This window comes from Hemiscyllium ocellatum, chromosome 3, assembly GCF_020745735.1.
Source record: "Hemiscyllium ocellatum isolate sHemOce1 chromosome 3, sHemOce1.pat.X.cur, whole genome shotgun sequence".
Taxonomy (NCBI): domain Eukaryota; kingdom Metazoa; phylum Chordata; class Chondrichthyes; order Orectolobiformes; family Hemiscylliidae; genus Hemiscyllium; species Hemiscyllium ocellatum.
In genome coordinates this window covers 63,257,988-63,282,181 of record NC_083403.1, presented here as the reverse complement: position 1 = coordinate 63,282,181, position 24,194 = coordinate 63,257,988, and the positions used below count along the sequence as shown (strand labels likewise).

The following is a 24,194-nucleotide window of genomic DNA, read 5'->3' as shown; positions in this document are numbered from 1 at the left end:
TGGGTGGCCGTGGCGCAGGTGTGGCTGGTGATGCAGTTTGCAGTATCTTGCACCTCAGTACCAATCCCATATCCTTTTCTGAGTTTTCCAGTTTCCAGCAGGAAAGTGAGAGTGGAGTTTTGGCAGACAAGGGGTGAATGTAATTTTCTGCTTGGGCGCGGTTAGGTTTCATTTACAGTGTTTGATATACGCAACATTCAGCCAATCAGCGTTAGGTTTTAAAGTATTCACGCCCTTCAAAAATAAACTCAACAAGAGGGAGAAAATAATAACTAAGCACCACTCTAGGAATGACCGCTGCCAGTTGGATCTAATGTGAGCTGAAGATAGTTGTGAGATGATAACAACAACGTTGGCCTTTTTTTCTACTTGCCCATTAACTTTGTGGTTTTTAGACGTGGGTTTTTGATTGTCTTTAGACACTTAGTTTTGCTCCATTTAGAAAATACTTTGGATCTTTTTTGATCTCTGAGTGACCTCTCACTTCACATTGAATTTCATTCATCTCATTTGCCCTCTGTACAAATTTGTCAATGTCGCTTTATAATTGCTCCCATGTTTTACTGCTTTATTTACTGTACCACCTAAATTGATATTGCCATCAAACATGCATGTATAACTGTTTTTCTTTATACATGTATAAATTTAATGCAAATCTGAGGCTGGAAAGATTAATTTTAAACTGGAGACCCATTCTACACAATTAAATGAAATTAAAGTGGTATTCTTTAAAGTTGGGCAAGTTTATATAGAAACAGTTTTACTTAAAAGAAATTAAACTTTGAAACTGTTTAATACCTTTTAAAAAATATTATTGTCTTCAGCAAAGCTACTACAGAGATTGCTGTTAATTTAACAACAGGAATGGCAGTCATCACTGTGTAAATCAGATGCACTGCAGAGATTCATCAAAGATCCTCAGACAACCACCTTCCAAACCCATGACCATTTCCGTCTAGAAAGATAAGGGCAGCAAATACATGGGAACACCGCTACCTGTAAGTTCCCCTCCAAGACACTCACCATTCTGGCTTATATTGCTATTCCTTCACTATTGCTGGATCAAAATCCTGTAAATTCCCCCCATAATGGCATTGTGGATCAACTGACAGCAGGTGGACTGCAGTGCTTCAAGAAGACAGCTCACCACCACCTTCTCAAGGGCAACTAGGAATGGGCAATAAATGCTGGCATGCCAGTGATACCAAAATCCCACAAATGAGTGGAAAAAAAAGTCACGGCTAGTCAATTATGAATCAGTACAAGTTGACAGTTGATTTGAGCTGCTTTTCTATTAACTTTACAAAGACAGATCTTGTGCTTAATGTTCCTGTTGATTTACTTGCATGCTAATTGCCAATTGCTACTAAGTTGATCATGGCAAAGTCCTTTGGTAGTGTGATCATTTTTGATATTTAGGGATGTGTTGCCAATCAAGTGAGTTGCTTTACCTTGGATGGTGTCAGAGCATTTTTGGAGCTGCACTGATCCAGATGAGTAGGGAGTATTTCCTTCTACTTCTGACTTGTATCTTATAGATGGTGATAAAGTTTTAGGAGTTAGGTGGTGAATTACTCGCAAGGTTCCTAGCCACTGCCCTACTCTTGTAGCCGCAGTAGTTATTGTGTCAGCTTTCTGGTCAGTGGTAACCTCCACGTTGTTAATAGGGGATTGTGTATTGCTAAGGCCATTGAATTTCAAGGGAAGATGGATAGAGTCTCTTCTGTTAAAGATGGCATTAAATATCTCTTGTTGCAAGATTATTAATTAACTTCTTTCTCATTGCACAGAAACAAATTTAAAGTAGCCGGTTTCCTACAAAGTTCCTCAACATACTTGTCTGAAAAAACAATCTTATACGCACTTCAGGAGGTCACCTGTCACGTTATTGGTAATGTGGTTTGTTCAATGTATATGAGGATTAAAGTCAGTAATAATTACTGTGGCATTCTTGTTGGATTCATCTTTAAATACCTGTTTACTGCCGTCCCCTAACTTATCACTACTGTTGGTGTCCTAGAGGCTAATCTGACCGATGTTTTCTGCCCTTTGTTGTTTCTTCACTCCTGAATCTGCAGCTAGAAATCCTGCGCTAAGTCCTTTCTCATTTTTGTGCCAGTTTAATCTTACACTAACAAAGCTATCCCACCTTTATTTCCTTATGCCTGTCCTTCCTTCCAAAGTTTCAAAACGTTTTGGTGCAGAGGGATTGGGTGACTTTGTGTATGAGTTACTGAAAACTAGTATACAGGTACAGCAGGTAATAAGGAGGGCAAATTGAATTTTGACATTTATTATTAATGGAATGGAGTATAAAAGTAAGGCGGTGCTGTCACAATGTGCCAGGTGTTGATGAGACTGCCTCTTTGGTACTATGCACAGTTTTGATCCTCTTTCTTGATGTAATTGCCTTAATTCCAGAGATGACAGGCTTTCGCATGAGTGATTGAGCAATATTAGCCTATGATTATTGCAGACAGATAAGGGCAGACCTAATTGAGGTATGTAAGATGCTAAAGAAAATTGATAGTGTTGACATAAAAAGGATGCTTCCTCTTATGGGGCAATCTAAAATTAGGTCATTGTTTTAGGCTTAGGGTGGGGTCAGATTTAAAAGTTGTGAGGAGAAGTGATTTCTGAAAGTGCATTGAATTGCTGGAATTCACTAGCCCAAAGTGTGGTGGATGCTGGAATACTGAATACCTTTTGAGGAGGGGATAGACAGATTTTTAATTTGTAATGGTTTAAACAGTTGCAAGGAATAGGCAGCAAAGTGGAGCTGAGGCCAAGATGAGATCAGCCGTGATCGGGTTAAATGATGGAGCAGGCCTAAGGAACTGAATTAGCTGTTCCTCGCTTGTGATGTTCTTATGTTCCTAAAGATTGAATATCCTTCGTTGTTCAGTTCTTAGCCTTGGTTACCTTGCAGCCTTATTTCTGGTATTGTAATCATAGCGTATGACCTTACAATTATTTACGCTGTTGCTTCAAACTTTAAATGTTTTTACACATTTTGTACGTGGCCCAATTTGCTACTAACCCTTATTTCCACTTTCTTTCATTTTTCTTTTCTGTTTTTCTATACTTCATTTCCATTTTTGATTCTCTTTTTCTATCTCTCCACACAGGCTCTCATCCCTCAGCTATTCTATCAATACGTTTTATAACTCTAATGGCTCAGAATGTAAACAATTAAGAGTATGAACTCTGTCTTCCAGATTGTAAATTTTCAGGTACCTCTATTAAAATATAAGAAACAGGAGCATACCTGAATTAGTTGACCCCTTGGGTCGCTCCACTATCCAATAAGGTCATGGCTGATTGTCAGCTTATCTCCACATAAAGCTTGTACTTCTCTCTCAGTTAAAGAATTCAAGCAGCTGACACCAAAATTGGAGGTTTTGGATTAGACTTACAGTGTGGAAACAGGCCCTTTGGCCCAACAAGTCCACACCGACCCGCCGAAGCGAAACCCACCCATACCCCTACATTTACCCCTTACCTAACACTACGGACAATTTAGCATGGCCAATTCACCTGACCCGCACATCTTTGGACTGTGGGAGGAAACCGGAGCACCCGGAGGAAACCCACGCAGACACGGGGAGAACGTGCAAACTCCACACAGTCAGTCACCTGAGTCGGGAATTGAACCCGGGTCTCAGGTGCTGTGAGGCAGCAGTGCTAACCATTGTGCCACCGGAGGTGTAGTGGACAGCGAAGAAGGTTACCTCAGATTACAACAGGATCTTGATCAGATAGGCCAATGGGCTGAGGAGTGGCAAATGGAGTTTAATTTAGAAAAATGTGAGGTGCTGCATTTTGCAAAGACAAATCAGGGGAAGACTTCTACACTTAATGGTAAGATCCTGGGGAGTGTTGCTGAATAGACCTTGGAGTGCAGGTTCACAGTTCCTTGAAAGTGGAGTCTCAGGTAGATAGATAGGATAGTGAACAAGGCATTTAGTATGCTTTCTTTATTGGTCAGAGCTTTGAGTATAGGAGTTGGGAGGTCATGTTGTGGCTGTACAGGACATTGGTTAGGCCACTGTTGGAATACTGTACGCAATTCTGGTCTCTCTCCTATGAGAAGGATGTTGTGAAACTTGAAAGAGTTCAGAAAAGGTTTGCAAGGGTGTTGTCAGGGTTGGAGGGTTTGAGCTACAGGTAGAGGCTGTCCACGCTGAGGCTGTTTTCCCTGGAGCATTGGAGGCTGAGGGGGGTAATCTTTTAGAGGTTTATAAAATCATGACAGTAAATAGACAAGGTATTTTCTCTGGAGTGGGGGAGTCCAGATGTAGAGGGCATAGGTGTAAGGTGAGAGGGGGACAAATTTAAAAGGGATCCAAAGGGCAACTTTTTCATATAGAGGATGGTGCATGTATGGAATGAGGTGCCAGAGGATGTGGTGGAGGCTGGTACAATTACAGCATTTAAAAGGGTACATGATTCAGAAGGGTTTACAGGGATCTGGGTCAAGTGCTCACAAATGGGACTAGATTAGTTTAGGATATCTGGTCGGCATGGACATGTTGATCAAAGGGTCTGTTTCCATGCTGTGCTACTGACTATCATCAAAACTCCTCCCCACTACCTTCTTGTTCAATTATTTATGTTCATTAATCCCATCATTCAGGACCCCCCCCCCCCCCCCCCCCCCACCCTCCGACTCCAACATAGTCAGGCATACATACCCCCTCCATCTTTCAGCAAGGACCTATTTGTCATGTTGCTCCTATAGTGTCATTTTCAACTCTTACAGGGCAAAGAGTTAAGTTGAGGTGGAGAGTGCAGGACAAACCTATCTAGTGATATTCCCAGTGATTTCTTCATTCAGATTTTGTAGGATTAGAAATTTCAAACAGTAGCAAACAGCTTTCTAAATTCTTTTTCTTTTGAAGTATTTTGAAGGTTTGCAAATCCTGTTTTTGGGAAGCTTCTAGTTGGGAATGGAAAATATGGATAAACCTTGCCTTTTCAAATCTCCTTGCGAGCAGGAAAGTAAAAAGAAACAATCAGGTATGAGCTGACTGAATTGTGTGAAGTGGATTTAGTCAAATTTATCTCTCTAGTTCTGAAGACACTCTAGAGAAGACTGTGATAAGTTAGATAATCTTGTACACTATAACTTTGAAGTTGTCAGCTGTGGTTCCATTAGCACTCTTACCTCAGTAAGAATTTAGTTGTTTCAAATTTCTTTCATGCATTTGAGCACAAAATTATAGGCCAGTTCTGCATTGTTGGAGGTGCTTAATTGATGTCTTATCGATGCTCTCAGGTGGATCTAAAAGACCCCATTTCATTGCACAGCATCGAGCAGTTAACCCTGCTGCCCTGGCCAGTATTTGCCCCTCATCAGTATTGCAATGCTGTCTGAGAGCTTTTCAGTGTTCAAATTGACTACTGCAGTAGCTACACTTCATAAAACAGACAACTGGGAGTAAATTGTTTTCAGGATGTTCTGACATGGTTAAAATGTTCCACGCAAATGAAAGCTATTCTATTTAGAAGTCATTTTCAAATTCTTACTAAAATCATGATAAAACTGAGCTTTTACTTTTTATATGGCTGAAATCAACTCACTAAAGCAGTTTCCAAAGTAGGTCGAGAATTATTTGGTTAAAAATCACACAACACCAGGTTATAGTCCAACAGATTTAATTGGAAGCGCACTAGCTTTCGGAGCGACGGTCCTTCATCAGGTGATAGTGGATGAAGGAGCATAGCTCTGAAAGCTAGTGTGCTTCCAATTAAACCTGTTGGACTATAACCTGGTGTTGTGTGATTTTTAACTTTGTACACCCCAGTCCAACACTGGCATCTCCAAATCATGAGAATTATTTGGGTTGTCATGAGTTGCTATTTTCGGAATGTTTTAAATTGGTAGTCAATTTCTGTAGCTGAACAAAAGCAATTAGTTCCAGAATTTACAAAGTGCTTCTCAGAGATTACTCTTGATTTATTTTGTTGGTGCAAAGTAGTTTAAGTACTTAACAGGCACTTGCAATTTAATGTGCTTTTGATCAATATTATAGTAATGCACAATAAATGTGAAATTTCAGCACAAGGTCTCAGATATACACAAATGAAGTAAACTCTTTATAATCTCTATTTGAAATACTGACAGGTTCTTGGAATGAGAATCATAAATCTTTGGTCATTCCTGCTTCTCCCTTCATGAAGAAGTTAGGCTATGGCACTGGAGTTAATGTTTACCTCATGAAAAGGTTAGTCATTGAGTTTTGTGAAATTTTTTGACAACTTAATTAAATTCATTATTCCTTGTGATTCACATTTGATTGCATTCTCCAAATGCAAGTTTATGATTCAGACACCAATAGTAGAAATAACTATTGTGGTCATACAATAGATTCATGCAACCTGGTTTCTTGTAGATCCAATGTTGTCAAGTTTAGTTTTTGTAGTTGTTGGACTTCTGAAAGTCTTGACAATTGTCCTTAAGGATCCTGTTCTTATTTTTTTTGTTTTCTTTGTGTTATATCGCACAATGTCCAAAATGTATATTGAAAAGAATTCTTTCTCACACCAGACTTGATATAATTGCAGCTTTGATGGTTTGACTACTGAGCAGTTATTACAAATGACTTAGATCATAGTTAGGTGATATTGCTTTGGTGCTTTATGAATAGCTTAAAAAGAATTCCAAACCTTGCAAAATGTCACTTGTTACTGTACCCTCACATGGAGTATTGTTTGTTGATCACATCGTATTTTTAAATTTTGAGATGCTTGGCCAATTTTCTATGAATTCCATGAGCCTTGATAGCTTCACATAAAACATCATTATTTAGTATGAAAATCTGGTACATAGTTTGTTCTTTTTCAATACCTTGGTTATCTTCTTATTGCTATTAGTGATTTCCAAAATCAATTTGGGAGCTGTTGAGGCTATTACTGCCTGATTAAGTATTGGCAACATAAGATGTGCTATGACTTTTTTCCCATCATGAGGCAGCTCAGTGGTTAACGCTGCTGCCTCATATTACTAGGGACCAGGTGTTGATTCCAGCTGTTGGTGACTGTCTGATTGGAGTTTGCACATTCTTCCTGTATCTGCACAACTCTGGTTTCCTCCCACAATTCAAAGATGTGCGGGTTATAACCATGCTAAATTGACCCGTAGTGTTCAAGGATGTGTAGGCTAGGTAGATTACCCGTGGTAAAATGTGGGATTATTGTGATAGGGTGCAGGGTGGAATGCTCTACATAGGGTCACTGCAGCCTTGATGGGCTGAATGGCCTCTATTTGCACTGTAGGGATTCTATGAAACTGATAATAAGCAACTAAACCTGTGAAAACATATGGTATTCATAACATGAAAAAGATTTGTCCCTGCATGACTCCAGTATTATCATTGAATTGGAGTACAATAATGTAATTTAGTGATATTGCAGTCATGCTATTTTGCAAAAAATATTGTTTTTAGATCCCCCACAGGCAAATCAAGTTCTCCATGGGCTGTGAAAAAAATTAATGCCAAGTGTAATACAGAGCAGCAAAATATTTACTTAAAGCGACTTCAGCAAGAAGCCAAACTGCTGAAAGATATTGAGCATCCAAATATTGTTGGTAGGTTTGTTTACATGTTTAATGTAGAAAAATCTGAGAAAGCACAATATGAACCTAAGTAATTTTTTTTTAAATCAACTGTCACTCACTAATATTTATGCCACAAAAAAATTTGAATTATATAGTTCTCGTTAGTATTGCACATTGTACTTGTCTTTTCACACGTCTGTCTCAAAATAATATCAAAGTACATTCCTCCATTTATATCAAACAGCACTGGTCTGATTGAATCTGAATCTGCACTGGTTGTCACCTATAATTTGAAGTGATGCCTACAGTTTTAATTGGGTGAAGTGCTTCCACATCTATGCTTGGACTACTAACAAAAATTAAACTTTGTAGTGTCCAAAATATTATTGATTTTCTTATGGATAAAACTCTAACTGGAGATCCAATTTACGTAGTTAAATGGATGTTAACGAATTCATTCTAGAGAGAAGCAAGGAATTCTGATCCAGCTATAATCCTTCTATCACTGCCATCGCAAACAACTTGAAATTGTTGAATAATTATGGCACAGGAAAGCCTTTTGGCCTGTCATGTGTGTGCCAGCTGTCTGCAAGAGTAGTTCACCTGATTCTACTACTTAGCTTTTTACCTGTAGCTTCATATTTCTTTCTCGAGATAATTATCAAATTTGCTGTTGAAAGGCTTGATTGAAACTTTTCCCACAAAACACTCACTTCTGTTTGAAAAATATCTCTGGTACTGAATTTCTTCCTCAGCACAGTTACTATTACGTACAAACAATGGTTATGTTAGCTTTTGAATGGATATGCCATTGCTTGTTTTATACAGCTCCATTTTACCTAAATTCTAGTAAAACAAAACAGTGGCAACTAATGGAGAGGTTGCAGATGTAAACTTGCCGTTTTACTTTTTTAAAGTAAGGATTAGTCTCATCTTTACACTTCTAAGAAACTGTAGCAGTTTTAACTTGATACCTTCTGTCCGCAGGGTACAGAGCTTTTACTAAAGCAAATGATGGTACTCAGTGTCTAGCTATGGAGTTTGGAGGAGAGAAGTCTTTGAATGATTTGATAGAAGAAAGGAAGGAAAATGGCAAAGAACCTTTTCCTGCTTCTACCATCCTGAAAGTAGCTCTGCATGTAGCTTATGGATTAAAGGTATTTTGTTAAGTATTCATTTGAGATATATGCGTAATGTATTTGGCCAATATTTATTGCCCAGTTCCACTTTCTCTGGGGAAGATGATGAATTGCCTTTTTGAATTGCTACAGTTATGTGACATTGTTAGGGAAGAAGTTCCACAATTTTGAACAAGTGACAGGGATGTAACATTGATGTTCTGGATGGGAGAAATAATTGTTATGGGGTTCGGAGGAAGAAAGTAAATGTGAAGGGATTTTAGGGTCTGAAGGGATTTTAGGGTCTGGAGGGGAAGTAGAAAAAAGATGCAAAGAGGAAGAGGGAAACTGCAGCTGGAAAATAATTTTTAAAAGTCTGTCAACAAAGATAACTGGGAGTCAGGAAACATAGGATTTGTTACCTTTCAAATGAATATTCAATCTCTATATTCCATCTGCTTATATTCAGGCGCTACCAAATGAGGAATTATGTAATGAATGCTATAGTAATAAACATTGCATAAATAGTTAAATTTAATTCTAAGATTTAAGATCTGAGATGCAATAAATACAGCTATAACTGGCTAATTAAAATCTTTTAGTTTTATACATATACAATGGAAATTAATTAGCTGTGATCTCAACAATCTGTGGAAGGTGTTTACGGTAATGACCTTTCCTGTATAGGGGTATCAGTTATTTTGGGGAAATCAAACCTTAGTGGCCAACCTATGTTTGTGGTCTTGTCCCAATTTAAATATTGGTGTCAAATAAACGGATACTTTTCTTGCGCAATGTGGCTTTAAGTTTCATAGTGGATTGAAAATTATTGTTGAATTCTAATATTCCGTCTATGCGGTTAAATGGGAATACTCCATCTATCAGAAATGTTGAAGCTGCACTCCTTGAGATGAGTGGAGTGTTTAATTGTATTACTTACTTGTTGTTTTGTAGATGGTGGGCAGGTTTAGGGGTCTTAGGCAAGATATTTTGTTGATAATTCATAGCCCATTACCTGCTTTTGTAGCCATGTTATTTATCTGGCTAGTCCAGTTAATTTTCAGATGAATGGTGATTTCCCCCGGGTGTGGATACTTGAGGACATAGATATGGTTATATTGTTGAACATAGAGGGGAGATAGTTATACTTTTCATTTGTTTGGGATAGTCATTGCCTTGTACTTAGATGGCATAAATGTTATTGACCAACTGTCACTCCAAGCCTGAATGTCCAGATTTTGATGCAAGTAGGTATGGAGTATTTGTTTCATTATAAAGAGTTGGGACTGGAACTGGCAACACGGCAGCAATTAACAGCTCCACTTTGACCTTAAGGACCAAATTCAATGAAGCAATTTGAAGCTATTTCTGTCTGGGATACTACCTGAGAAACCTCTGCAGTGATCTTATTGAGCTGAGATGATTGGTCTCCAACAGTAACAGATCTCTTCCTTTATTTTAGGTATAACTCCAAATAGTTGAGAGTTTGTCTCTTTTTCAATTTTTTTTAGATTAGTTTTACAAAGGCTCATTAATGCTGCCAGTCATTGTCGTCCCACATCCAATGTACTGGTTAAAGTACTCGAGCATTTATTTGAGAGAATAATTTTGTGGCCAGTTCTCAGCACCAGTTTGTAGGTGGCATATCCATACCTTGCATAAGTGTAGGGTTCACTACGATGGTAAAACCACATAGTTTCTTCCACAACCCCTTGCCCTCCCATATTACATTATTGAATGCCTACTCTTTCACCATACTGTTGCATTTTTTTTCCTTTTCAAATACTTACTCAATTTCCTTTTGAAAGTTTATCTTTTAATCTACTTCCTTTTGGACAGTGCATTTGGGAATACACTATTTCTTTTTTACACCAATTATCTGAAATGTGTGCCTTTAGTTACTCATCTGCTGTCACTGGAAACCGTTTCTCCTTACTGCATGAAAGCTATTAGAACTTCTGTGTTTGCCCATTTCACAAATCTGAGGCTCATTCCTTTTCTCATTGTTAACAATCTTTCCAAGTTTCATGGCAGCAACAAACTTTGCAATTATGCCCCGATTACTGAATGTATATCAAGTAGAACGTTAGGTTAACTGCATCCCTCGGATATGTTGTCATGTACCTCGTTCCAACTTGTAAAATAATTGTCACTGCTATTCTCCAACTTCTCACTTTCCTACTTTTATACTCATGTAGCATGCTCTTGAATATCATCGGCTTCTGTTTTGCTATTCTGTGGTAACTTATCAAATTATTTTTCAAGTTCATATGAACAACAATGGTGTTGAAGGCACAATTTGCACAGGCAAAAATAGAGACATCAGGAGAAATGATTGATCAGAGCTAAATGTCTGGCTGCCAATCGTTCAGTGAGGAATACACAAGAGATTAAAGTTTAAGGAAGTGCAAAGTTTTAGGAGGGGTGAAATTAAACAGTTGAAATCAATGAGTTTGCTCATGGAAAAGCTGCTGCCAGAAATAAATGTCCACACCATGGCAAAATTATTGTAAAACTCCAGTTGCTGCTGCAGTTATGTTTTACAGGATGAAATGCTGCCATCTGTAGCCAGTCTGATCCCCTTGTTCTAGTTCAAAGTTACATGCTTGTTTTTGCCTGATTATTTTAATACTTAAGTAATTATTAAAATAAATATTCAGGAAGGCTCACTACTATCATTGTGTAGTACTTGTGCATACCTAATAAATCAGGTCTTAGCTAATTTACCCATTTTTCGGAACAAATTTATGTTTTAAAATAAGGACTAGCAAATGTTAGCTGTTATAATACCAGCTGATGATATTACGAGGTGAGTCAATCCCAGACTAAAATTTGGCTTGATAGGGTTTTATCTTTGTTTTGATAAGGTGCTCTTTCACTGAAACATAAACATTCGATGCTGTACATTTGAGTTTGACAATAAAACAGAAGCTTTCTAATGCAAATGATGTGAAGAAGAACAGAATAAACCAATCTATTTCGGTATAATACAAATTTAATAGACAATAAAATACAATCCTATTAACTGTAACAGTATCAATTGCAACAGCCTTTTAAAGTATTCTCACCAGAGAGAAATTTCTCCTGTTTTACATCTATGGAGCTGAGTTTAACTTGGGTTCAATTCCTATCTTGAGAATCTGTTAGTCTTGCATCTTTGTGCAATTTAGATTTTCTCAGTCTTAAATAATCCTTTCAGGGTTTGGTCTGCAAGTTTTAAACTAACCTCCTTGCACTGAGGTAACCAATTTCTTAACGGTCTTAAAACTCAGAAGCAACTGTTTTACACATCAAGCTTCAACCAAGATGTCTGCAAACTTCTCCAAACTGAAACTTTTTTTTTCTCTCAAGGTGTGCATGTTTCTGTTGAGTACAAAAAAACCCCAGAACTTTCTATCTGAAAAACTAGTGCACAACACTCTTTGCTTCATTTGCTTGTAAACTCTCTCAATGTAAACAAAACCATTTTATTCTTCAGGAATTGTTTCTAATAGTTTGTTTTAAAAGAAAACACCAGCTGTAGAAATACTTGCAAATTAAACATAAAATCCCTTCAGACACCTAAAACCCTTATGTCACTAGCTCAATATTCATATATCCAAAATAAATGATATTAAAATATATTTAAATCATACATCTTAAATTACAGTTCCAACTTACTTTTCTAAAATAAAAATTTTTTGGATTAAGGTTGCTGATGTTATTAATTGAGTAAATGAATGCTATACTAATATATCCTTTTGTGACTAAGCTGATTAAAGTGTCAAGATATAGATAAGAGTATGTCTTCAATTAGATTAATGGACAAAATGTTACTGATGGGATTTGAAAAGTCTATAGGATTGTTGTGTCACAGTGGTAGTGACTCTATCTTTGAGCCAGAAGATCTCGGTTTAAGGTTTCCCACAGCTCAGGAAATCTGGAATAACCTCTCTGAACAGATTGATAGGGAAGTATAAAATATCTGTCTCATGATGGATAAAGGAAAGTAATAGTACTGGATTTCATAAAATTCACAATTCTGTACCAGACTGTGGCATTATAAATATTATGATCATAATATAATGATTAAAACTAGTTTATGAAACATGCAATTCCAGTATAGTCTTAAGTCAATGTTATCCATACATTTTAGCTTCCTAATTCATTTTTGTGTTTTCCGCAATGACCTTTTGCCAATGCAGTTTAAAAATAGTACTGACATGTCCAGGAGCAGTTCCTAGTTAATTATCTGTTTTGTAAATTATTACTCAACTTGCTCATCCCTTCCCTTTACTAATGTAGCTATTATCAAACCATTTCATTACCATTCATCATTTGTTCTGCATTTTTCATTGTATATATTTTTCTAACACAGCCACTAAATTTGCAAAAATAATGTGTTTTTGCTCCACTTCAAGATGATTGGCTGCTATATCATACAGCTGCTGTGTGTTTAGCTAAGGTACCTTTGCAGATCTGCCTATTTCATGAGGTAGATGAGGTTTACATTTAATCATTTTGATTTTTTGCGTTAATATGTTGCATCATCTTTCTTCCTACAGCCTTGCATATTGGCAATTTATTAAAATATTTCATTTTAAAAAGAATAAACATTGAGATTTCTGTGTTCAGTAGCAACATCAAAAGTAGTTTACTTCGAGAATTCTCAACCTCTGCCTGTTTTTATTTCACTAGCAACATTTTAATACTACATTCTTACACTGATAAGTGCATTTCTGCAGAATTATTACTCTTAAATACTTATTTACTTTTGAAACTTTCAGTATCTGCATAATGAGAAAAGAATCTTGCATGGAGATATCAAATCTTGTAATATCGTCATTAAAGGAGATTTTCAGACCATTAAGATCTGTGACGTTGGTGTTTCACTCAAATTAGATGAAAACATGCAAGGTATGTGACAGTTCCCTTATCAACATTGGTAGAAATAAATTAGCAGGATGGACTAATTATTTTTCTTGTCCCACTCCTCCACTACCACAACAGTGTATGAATTTTAAAGGCAACTGATATTGCTAATCATAAATATTAGACTGTATCAAAAGCCAGTTTGCAAGGCTCCTTGAATTAACACGTGAAGAATTAGTTTTACTGTAAAAGACCATATTGTGCTGCTTAAAATCTTACAACATTCTGCAAGGGCAAAGATGTAAAATTTGCTATGTTTATTTTAAAGAACCTTGTTCAGATACAAAATAAAAACCGAAAGCACTTTGGACGCTGTAAATCAGAAACAAAAATAGAGATTGCTGAAAAAGTTCAACAGGTCTGGCAGCACCTGTGCAGAGAAATCAAAGTTAATGTTTCAGGTCTCGTGACCCTTCCTCAGAACTGTTGAGCTTTTCCAGCAATCTCTGTTATTGTTCAAATACAGTTATGTTCAGAAAGTAGAATTATTCAAATTGTCTGAATGCTGCTCTGCAGCCAAAGTCACTTTCCACACAAGCTATTGGTACTGGAGGTTCTCCCTTGATCAGTTATGGCTGGTCATATTCTCTCTGGGAATAGTGATTCAAATTTTTCCTTTTAAGAATCTGAGGTGGTGAGGTCTTCTAGTAGATTGAAAGAGATTTTGGAGAAAGGGAAAGCAAAGGTTTGGGACTCTAGACAGTTTCTTTGACTATTCAAATCCAATATATTTTGCTCCGGAAACTGGGTATGTGACATCTCTTTAAAAGTGTTGTAGATTTGGTTACTCCATTTAAGCAGCTAGCATTCTTTGTAAATGCATTATTTTTCTGCTGTTGTAACCATGTCCTTTTGGTTTGAAAGATCACTTTCAGTCAATAATATTCTAAATCAGTGAATCAATACATCCATCCAATGACTTAAGTTAATGATATTAACTTAAAATGATTCATCAGGAGTGTTTCATCACAATGACATTTTTGTTAAATGTGGCAAATTTTAATACTTGTCTAGTTGCATCTTTTCTCCTTTTTTCAAATTTTGTGTTCTCAATGCAATCATGTATTTTCACATAATTGAAAGTGAAGTTACATGGTGTGCAGGGTGTTCTAGCTAAGTGAATAAAGAACTGGTTGAGCAACAGGAGACAGAGTAATATTTGAAGGGAGTTTCTCGAAATGGAGAAAGGTGACCAGTGGTTTTCCACAGGGGTCAGTGTTTGGGCCATTGATGTTTGTGATATACATAAATGATCTGGAAGAGGGCACTGTTGGTATGATTAGCAGGTTTGCAGATGACACGAAGATTGGTGGAGTAGCAGAAAGCATAGGGGACTGTCAAAGAATATAGGATAGAGTTGAACGGAGAAGTGGCAGATGGAGTTCAATCCAGGCAAATGTGAGATGATGCATTTTGGGAAGTCTAATTCTAGAGCAAATTACATAGTAAACGGAAGAGCCTTGGGAAAAGTTGATGAGCAGAGAGATCTGGGAGTTCAGGCCCATTGTATCCTGCTGCACAGATGGATACAGTGATCAAGAAGGTATATGGTATGCTTGCTTCCATCAGATGGGGTATTGACTATAAGAGCTGGCAGGTCATGTTAAAATTGTACAAGATATTAGCTCGGCCACATTTAGAATACTGTGTTCAGTTCTGGTCGCCACATTACCAAAAGGATGTGGACGTTTTTTAAGAGAGTGCAGAGGTTTACGAGGATGTTGCCTGGTATGGAAGGTGCTAGCTACGAAGAGAGGTTGAGTCGGTTAGGATTCTTTTCATTAGAAAAAAGGTGATTGAGGGGGGACCTGATTGATGTCTACAAAATCATGAAGGGTATAGACAGGATAAGTAGAGATAAGCTTTTTCCCAAGGTGAAGGATTCAATAATGAGAGGTCACGCTTTCAAGGTGAGAGGTGAAACGTTTAAGGGAGATACATGTGGCAAGTACTTTCCACAGAGGGTGGTAGGTGCCTGGAACGTGTTGCCAGCAGAGGTAGTAGACACAGGCACGGTAGATTCACTTAAGATGCGCTGGACAGATGCATGAGTAGGTGGGGAGCAAAGGCATACAGATGTTTAGGAATTGGGCGACGGGTTTAGACTGTGGATTTGGATTGGCTCAGGCTTGGAGGGCCGAATGGCCTGTTCCTGGACTGTAAATTTTCTTTGTTCTTTGATCAAACCATTTTGATTTTATGGTACTTGCAGGAACTGTACACTGCATGTAAATTGTATTAAATTATTGCTATAAAGTTTTGAGAAGATATTTAGCTCAGGTTGAGGTTCTGGATGTAGGTTTGCTCGCTGAACTGGATGGTTCATTTTCCAGCATTTCGTCACCATACTAGATAATATCCTCAGTGAGCCTCTGGACGAAGCACTGCTGGTGTTTCCTGCTTTATATTTATATGTTTGGGTTTCCTTGGGTTGGTGATGTCATTTCCTGTTTTTTTTAGATTAGATTCCCTGCAGTGTGGAAACAGGCCCTTCGGCCCAACCAACCCTCCGAAGAGTAACCCACCCAGACCCATTCCCACTAACTAGTGCACCTAACTCTATGGGCAATTTAGCATGACCAATTCACCTAACCTGCACATCTTTGGACTGTGGGAGAAAACGGAGCACCCGGAGGAAACCCATGCAGACACTGGGAGAATGTGCAAACTCCACACAGTCGCCCGAGGCTGGAATTGAACCCGGGTCCCTGGCGCTGTGAGGCAACAGTGCTAATCACTGAGCCACCGTGCCGCCCCGCCCCAAGATGGGATCAAAGTCAATGTGTTTGTTGATAGAGTTCCAGTTGGAATAACATGCTTCTAGGAATTCTCGTGCATGTCTCTGTTTGGCTTGTCTTTGGATAGATGTGTTGTCCCCAGTTGAAGTGGTGTCCTTCCTCATCCATATGTAAAGATACTAGTGAGAGAGGGTCATGTTATTTTGTGGCTACTTGATGTTCATGTATCCTGGTGGCTAGTTTTCTGCCTGTTTGTCCAATGTAGTGTTTGTTACAGTATTTTGTAAATGACATTAGTTTTGCTTATTGTCTGTGTAAGGTCTTTTAAGTTCATTAGTTGCTGTTTTAGTGTGTTGGTGGGTTTGTGGGCTATCTGATACCAGGAAGGACACCACTTTGAAGTATGGTGACAAAATGTCTGAAAATGAACCTTCCAGCTCAGCAAGCAAACCTACATCCATTATTGCTATTCTTCAACTCCGAAATTATTTAGTTATTTTCATTATCCATGAAGACCAAGGCATATTTTGAACAGTTTGGACTTGAGGGAGTTCCTAGTATTTGCAATTAGTTTCAAAATTAATAGATCTTGTAAAGAAAAGAGCTGATGTGTTTAGGATTTCATGCTCAATATTGTGCTTGAATGCTGTCAATCTTTGGAAACTGCTATTTATGTCACCTTTAAAGTTTATTCTGCCTAATAATAAAAAATCTTGGACAGATTGACCATCTTTTGTGAGTGTTAGTCATTAGCGGGGTTCCTGAAGCACGATTTGTTTTGAACATAATTTTGCTCTTCTCCGGTTTCAAAATATATTGACTTAGTAGAAAGGAATGTTCTGTCATCTGTTATTGTTTTTGGTCTGTAGGGTGTTTGTTTTAAGTTGGCTTAAGTACAAATGCATATTCAGTTTATAGTTCATCTGAAAGTGCCTGTGTAAATGGTGAGGATATCCCCAACCATGAGAATGGGCTAAAGGGGAAAAAGATTGCTTGTGCACAAGAAAACTTTAATGTCTCACAAGTGTTGTCTCCACTATACCCAATCCATTCCCAGAACTGTGACTGCTGTAAATGGCAGACAAAAATACAAATTGCTGGAAAAGCTCAGGAGATCTGGCAGCAGCTGTGAAGAGAAATAAGATTTAGCATTATGATTCGATTGACTCTTCCTCAGAACTGTATTGTAAAAATAGTGTCAGGTGTTCTGAGGGTCACTTTACCCAAAATGCTAACTCTGATCTCTCTTCACCAATGTTGCCAGACCTGCTAAACTTTGTCAGCAATTTCTATTTTTGAGGCTATTCCATGCATTTGATCACGTTTAGTGTATGCCACATTCTACTGTTATTCTTTAGCTCAAAAGTGTTCCAAACACTTATTTTATAAGGTGTTAATTTTGTTTTAGTGTTTCCCCCTCATTCCATTTTTCAGTTTTTACTCAACTCAGTCCTGTTATTATGGGATAAGCCTTGATTGATGTTCCTTCTGTCAGGCTCCGGTGCTGGAACGCCTCCTTTAAAGTGTTGCTAACACTTTTAAGATAAAGATTTATATAATTCCCCCATCCACAGTGTAATTTTAAAATTTATTTTCCAGTAAGTGATCCTAAAGCATCATACATTGGAACTGAACCATGGAAACCAAAGGAAGCTCTGGAAGAAAATGGCCTAATTACAGACAAATCAGACATCTTTGCCTATGGCCTTACATTATGGGAAATGGTGACTCTTTCTATGCCTCATATAAATATTTCTGAAGGTAAGCTTGCACTTCTCTGGATTTCCATATAATTCTTTAATGATGTGGCTATTTCACTGAATGGATCTGAGAATTAGTATACAGAGTTTTCTGTGACTTTTCATTTATTAAACTGAGTGAATGGACAGAAAATCATGGACTGTTTCTGTTATTCCCTGTGTTCCATCCATTGGGACTTGCGAATTAACCACATCAATATCGTGACCAACAGCTAAACTGTATGTATATATGAACCAAAAATGAACTGGTCACTTAGCCCTTCAAGCCTGCTCAATCTTTCAATATGATCATAGCTGATCTCCTTTCAACCTTGACTCGACAACTTTGCATAATTCCAGTAATCTTTCAACCCTTGGTAATCACCACTCCCTTAAATATATTTAAAGATTATACAGTCACTGCCATTTGAGGAATGGAATTGCAGAGTTTTGTTAGTATGGTGATCAGTACTACACACAGTACTCCAGATCTGGTCTCACCAGTGCCCTGATCTATTAGAATTTTCAGAAGGCCTTTGACAAGGTGGTGTACTAGAGTCTGCTAAATAAGAGCCCATGGTGCGTAGGGCAAGGTGATATAGAGGATTGGGGCTGACTGGCATAAGGCAGAAAATTGGGTTTAAGTGGTATTTTTCAGGATGGCAGCCAATGACTATTGGAGTCCCAAAGGGGTTAGTGTTGGTTCCACAACTATTCACGTTATACATTAACAAACTGGATGAAGAAACTGAATGCATTGTTGGAGATGACACAAAACTAGGGACATGTGGTGTTGAGAAAGTGGGAAGGTTGCTGAAAACTTGGACAGGTTAGGTGTAGGCAAAGAACTGGCAAATGGAATATAATGTGGGAAAAGTGTGAGGTTTTGCACTTTGGTAGGAAGGAAAGAGACAGACTATTTTCTGAATTCCAGAACGTAAAGGGACTTGGGAGCCATAGTTCATGATTCTCAAAGTTATCGTTTAGGTTCATTGGCAGTTAGGAAAATAAATGCATGGGTAGTATTCTTTGAAGAAAGCTAAAATACGCAGGTAGTGATGTACAGTGGTATAAGTCTCTGGTCAGACCACAGTTGAAATATTGTTCCATATCTTGACCTACAGATATGCCCTACATCTGTGATTTTTATCATCTGCATAACTGAAACATAACCTGTGGGCGGCACAGCAGTTAGTACTGATGCTTCACAGTGCCAGATTCAATTCCCGCCTCAGGCGACTGACTGTGTGGAGTTTGCACATTCTCCCCGTGTCTGCGTGGGTTTCCTCTGGGTGCTCCGGTTTCCTCCCACAGTCCAAAGATGTGCAGGTTAGGTGAATTGGCCATGCTAAATTGCCCGTAGTGTTAGGTGAAGGGGTATGGGTGGGTTGTGCTTCAGCGGGTTGGTGTGGACTTGTTGGGCCGAAGGGCCTGTTTCCACACTGCAGGTAGTCTTAAAAAAAAACCTCATTTTCTTGTATTTAATTCCCTTTGCAGTAAGACATAATATTATTAAGGGGTTTGGCAGGATAGCTGTGAAAAGTGTGTTTCTCCCTTTATAGGGAGAGACTAAAGACCTGGGGGCCATACTCTGAGAATAGGGTCACTTATTAAAGACAGGTGGAAGCATTTTTTCCTGATTGTGATTCCACAGATTGTAATTACCATGATACACAGAGCTGTTCCTTAGTCTCTGTTTTGATAGCGCTGAATGTTTGTGGATATGGTGATAATCAAGCAGGTGTTTTGCTCTGAATGGTGTTCTGTTTCTTGTTTGTTGGAGCTAGAATTATGCAGGCAAGTGTGAAGTATTCCATCACTGATTTGCACCTTTTTTGTTTACATTTATTTTTCTTATGTTTACTAAATCTCATGTTGCTAGGAAAGTCATGTTTGTATAATGAAGATGGCATGGGACATGTTTTGTGTTGTGAGCTTCCACCATGAAAGATCCTAACTGCTACTTGCATATTAAATAACATTAATTATTGTTAATAAATTTAATAATTTGCTCATTTTAGTGATATTAATGCAGGTAGCTGTCAAGGTTAATAGTGGGAAGTATTTGTGTAGGCACTGTTCTATCTTTAGTATTTATTGGTAAAAGGAGTATACCTGAAAATTATTAGAATGCCTACTAAACATGTATGCTTGCATTTTATCCCTCATTGTGAAGCAGTGTAGAACTACTGAGTTTCAGATTACAGCCCACAGCAAGTCTGAAAACATCAAGTGCAACAAATCAGGACAAGATGAACTGTCCTTTGTTCCAATGGTTGTAAGAAATATACCTGGATAATTATACTGTATTTAAATACTTTTGATTTGTTCTTCTGTTCTAGACTCTGCAGATGAGTATGAAGACAGCTTTGATGATAGTTTTGATGAAGATGCTTATTATGCAGCTTTAGGAACGAGACCTGCACTTAACATGGAAGAACTGGATGATTCCTACAGACAGGTTGTTGAACTGTTCGTCGTTTGTACAAATGAAAATCCTAAAAAAAGGCCCTCAGCTGCAGAGATAGTAGAGGAATTGGAGAAAGCAACTGAAAAGAAATAAAGTGCAATGAAATCTTTTGTCCAACCTGTCTTTGTTTTATGAATGTACTTGTATAAAATGTATTGTACTAACCCACTTTTAAGATTCATGTTATTGTCATTTATATTTCACAAGTTAAACTGAATAAAATGCACGAGCAGCATATTTACAGTAAATGTCCTACGATTCAAGGTGTGACCTGTTCAATATACCATGTGGGACTTAGTTGAAATGTATGACTGGCCTGGCCTTGCACCACTCTTTTTGTTGATGTTATTGTGGAAACTTTATATTCAAGATACTGATTCTGATAGAGAATGAGAACGTGGCAGTTTTAATATTGCTTAAACAGAATTAAAGCAATTTCAATCGTGTGACTCATTTTAATTAAAATAAAACTATTCTTTCAAATATTCATTATTATACTGCCTCCAGATTTGTATTCACTGGTGAAATACTGTAGTATTCTACCTTTCATATTGTTCTTGTTATGAGATCAGCTTAATTTGTTACCAGTGGTATGCATGTTACTGAACTGTTCTGTTGTAATTAGTGTACCCGATGAAAAGTGAAGATTTTTGACAATCGAAGCTGAGAATAATGAATATCCGGACATTAGGTATAATCAACTTTTTATTGTGTTACAATGAGCAATTTCTACAGATACTAAGTGTTGGATCAAATGTTTGGAGGGGCCAAAAGCTGTTAAAATAGGCTTAGCAAGATAAGATTTAAAATTCACTAACTGTGATAACCTTATTATGCAGACATTTCACTTTTCTAAACTAAATTGTTTCTGAAAACTCATTCTAGAAGCCTGTATTATAGGCAGTTTAATGGACAAAGGTGAACAGCAATAAATTTAAACATATTTACATGTCTCAATCACTCCTTTTCATTTAGAATATTAAGTTTCCACAAATCCATTTTAACAACATAATTAACATAGTAACCCTTCAAATGAGTTTTGCAATTTATCTAAAAGCAAACAGTGCAAAGTGTGTCAGAAGCCTAGTCTGAATTTAACATCACGTACTGGGGACTGAGGCTGTGCCAAATTTCCTGAATTTTTAATTACCTGTTATCCGACATGTAGAAACCCAAATGAACTTAGTCAATGCATTTTGAGTCAACAATCCAGTGTGTCACAATGAGGTGGATCTTGAAAAACATAGTCCATTTAAAATTGCTGAATGCCAATTTGTATTTGTGGCTTGTATTGTAAGTTACATAAATGTCGAGGGGGTAAGAGAATATTTGGTTTCTGGACCTGTATTCAGAGATTGTATAGTATAAACTAAAGCAAATAGAGTCTTCCTTACCAATTAGTACAACATTTGGCAGGGTAAGTGATTACAGAGTCAAAACTCAGGTTAACCAATAAAGTTATAAACCAGGAAATTTGGAGTTTCACAGTATTTAGATGCAAAAAGCTTGCCTGATGGTGTTGGATCAGAGAAGGCAATCTCATTTTTATTCAGGCAAGTTCCATACATGAATGTCTTTCTGAAAAGAGATGAAAATACATTAAATTCAATTATATAAAATCCCAAATGCATTTTATAAACAGGAGAAGGAAATATTTTTTAAAATTACCGAACAATGTCCACCATTCTACTGGCAATTTGTTTTCTCCGCATAAAACTGAAGACCCAGATTCTGCTTATACCACAAATAGCCTCTTCTGGCACCGTAGAACATCTCCAGGCACGCTGATGTTCCAGTAGGTGATTGGTTTTTGTATTCTTCTGATCAGTAGGTTCAGATAGCACCCGAAAGGCCTTCAGAGGATATCCAAGAAAATTAAAGAACAAAATGCTTCAAAATAAAAGAATCTTCTCTACTATCTCAACCAAATTTAAAATTAAACTAAAAGGTTCCAGCAAGCTCCTCTGCAAAGGAGCCAAGTAATCAATATATTTAAAATTAGCTATAACAGCTGACTGTAGAATTGTTAATAGAGTCCTTCTGATTTTCCCTTTGTTACGGTTACCTTGTGCTGACCAAATATTTTTGTAAAGAAACTTAAATACTTTGGATGTTGGAAATCTGAAACAAATAAAATGCTGGAGAAACTCAGCAGGTCTGGCAGCATCTGAGGAGGAAGAAACAGAGTTAATTTCTGAAGTAATCATACTGGACTCAAACGGTTAACTCTAATTTTATAAGTCTCTGCTGTCCACTCTCCATTGTGCAAGTATTCTATCTGGCTTATTTCTTTAGATGCACTAAATTAATACTAACTAATAGTTCCATAGTAACTCAGCACAACAAATAGGAATACAAACACTTATCAAACCTACATTTGACTTGAAACATTAACTTTCGCTTTCTACAGGTGCTACTACACCTGAGTTTTTCTCCATCATTTTCTGTTTTTTTTTCAAACGGATTTCCATCAGCCACGGTACTGTGCTTTTGTTGGAAAGGAACACCTATCATAGGTTGGAACAAAGTTATTGTCAGGGATGCTTTAATAGGAGTAACTGGGAGAGAAGATCATTAAGACCAGGTAATACAGTAGGAAGGAAACAGTGGACGTTGGATCAGACGTTGGCGGGGGGGGGGGGCGGGGAGATAAATTATAGGATGCTGCAAAAAGGCATGAATCATGATGAGATGTGAAAAGTAGAACTGAATGCATAAAAGTATACTTTGGGGTCGAGGCAGACTTCAAAGTTATCTGGACTTGTACGATTCAGTCACTCCTTCATATGAGTTTTGTTCAAGATGATTGTGTTGTTATGAACACTGGGAACCAGCAAAAATATTAAAATTTAACTTTTACATATATGTCCGATTCTGGGATGTTAGCACTGCTGGCAAAGCCAAAGTTTTCTTTGCTTTCTTACCAACAATATGGGAGTTGAAGTTACTTTGGTTGAAATAGACCAAACACGGTCTTTCAGGTGTTAGCAAATACCTTATTCAAGCTAAGTGATTTCTACTTTAATAAGCTACCCTTATTTAGCTGTTGGTTTAACAAAACTTTGTGCCAGTGACATAAATGCAAATAGTAGATTTTATTTCACGATCCAGGAGCACTAACCTTTATAAACATGTAAAGCATCTTGGTTGCATGTTCATCAAAGAAATTCCTTACCTGTTTGATAGATTCTGTGATAAGACAGCCAACAATCCTCTTCTCATTTGAGACAAACATGTAGGTTTTACTTCGTTCTGGATAGCTTAATGTAGCTTGCTGAAATCCCAGTTCATTATCAACCAATTCTCGCACTTCCTCTACCTATTAAAAAAAATGTGTAAAATCACAACAAAAATATATTCTTTAATTTCTGTCCTTGATGCCTATTTTGAGCAGATAGTCATCTACTTGTTTTGTTATGGCAGTACACTTCCATGTTTCTTCTCTGAAATAACTTGATGTTACCAAGCACTGAATCAGTTCAGTCAGTCATCAGAGCTGGTTTGATAATATTAGATTTCACTGTTCCACATTCTTTAAAACCAACTTCTCTGACATCATCCTGGTGACCAATAACAACTTCAGACTGCTCAAATATGTAACTACTTGCTCAATTTTTATTTGTGTCCCGTCCAGTACCAAATGTGCACGGTGCATTT

The 24,194-nt window shown here is 37.5% G+C and overlaps 2 protein-coding genes across 2 annotated transcripts in view; one reads left to right on the top strand and one right to left on the bottom strand.

Annotated features, from left to right (window-relative positions):
• Positions 1 to 21,024, top strand: part of pbk (PDZ binding kinase) — a 34,060-nt gene extending 13,036 nt beyond the window's left edge. Inside the window, exons 2-9 of the mRNA XM_060821035.1 lie at positions 1,791 to 1,891; positions 4,902 to 5,019; positions 6,128 to 6,227; positions 7,449 to 7,591; positions 8,549 to 8,718; positions 13,446 to 13,575; positions 17,928 to 18,089; positions 20,410 to 21,024. Coding sequence (XP_060677018.1) covers positions 4,950 to 5,019; positions 6,128 to 6,227; positions 7,449 to 7,591; positions 8,549 to 8,718; positions 13,446 to 13,575; positions 17,928 to 18,089; positions 20,410 to 20,630 — 996 coding nt within the window. The 5' untranslated portion in view covers positions 1,791 to 1,891; positions 4,902 to 4,949 and the 3' untranslated portion in view covers positions 20,631 to 21,024. The remainder of the gene's footprint in view (positions 1 to 1,790; positions 1,892 to 4,901; positions 5,020 to 6,127; positions 6,228 to 7,448; positions 7,592 to 8,548; positions 8,719 to 13,445; positions 13,576 to 17,927; positions 18,090 to 20,409) is intronic.
• A 230-nt stretch (positions 21,025 to 21,254) lies between these two features.
• esco2 (establishment of sister chromatid cohesion N-acetyltransferase 2) overlaps positions 21,255 to 24,194 on the bottom strand; it is a 52,344-nt gene continuing 49,404 nt past the window's right edge. Inside the window, exons 10-12 of the mRNA XM_060821021.1 lie at positions 23,713 to 23,856; positions 22,206 to 22,390; positions 21,255 to 22,115 (exon numbers count right to left, since the gene is read on the bottom strand). Of these exons, the coding sequence (XP_060677004.1) occupies positions 21,983 to 22,115; positions 22,206 to 22,390; positions 23,713 to 23,856 (462 nt within the window). The 3' untranslated portion in view covers positions 21,255 to 21,982. The remainder of the gene's footprint in view (positions 22,116 to 22,205; positions 22,391 to 23,712; positions 23,857 to 24,194) is intronic.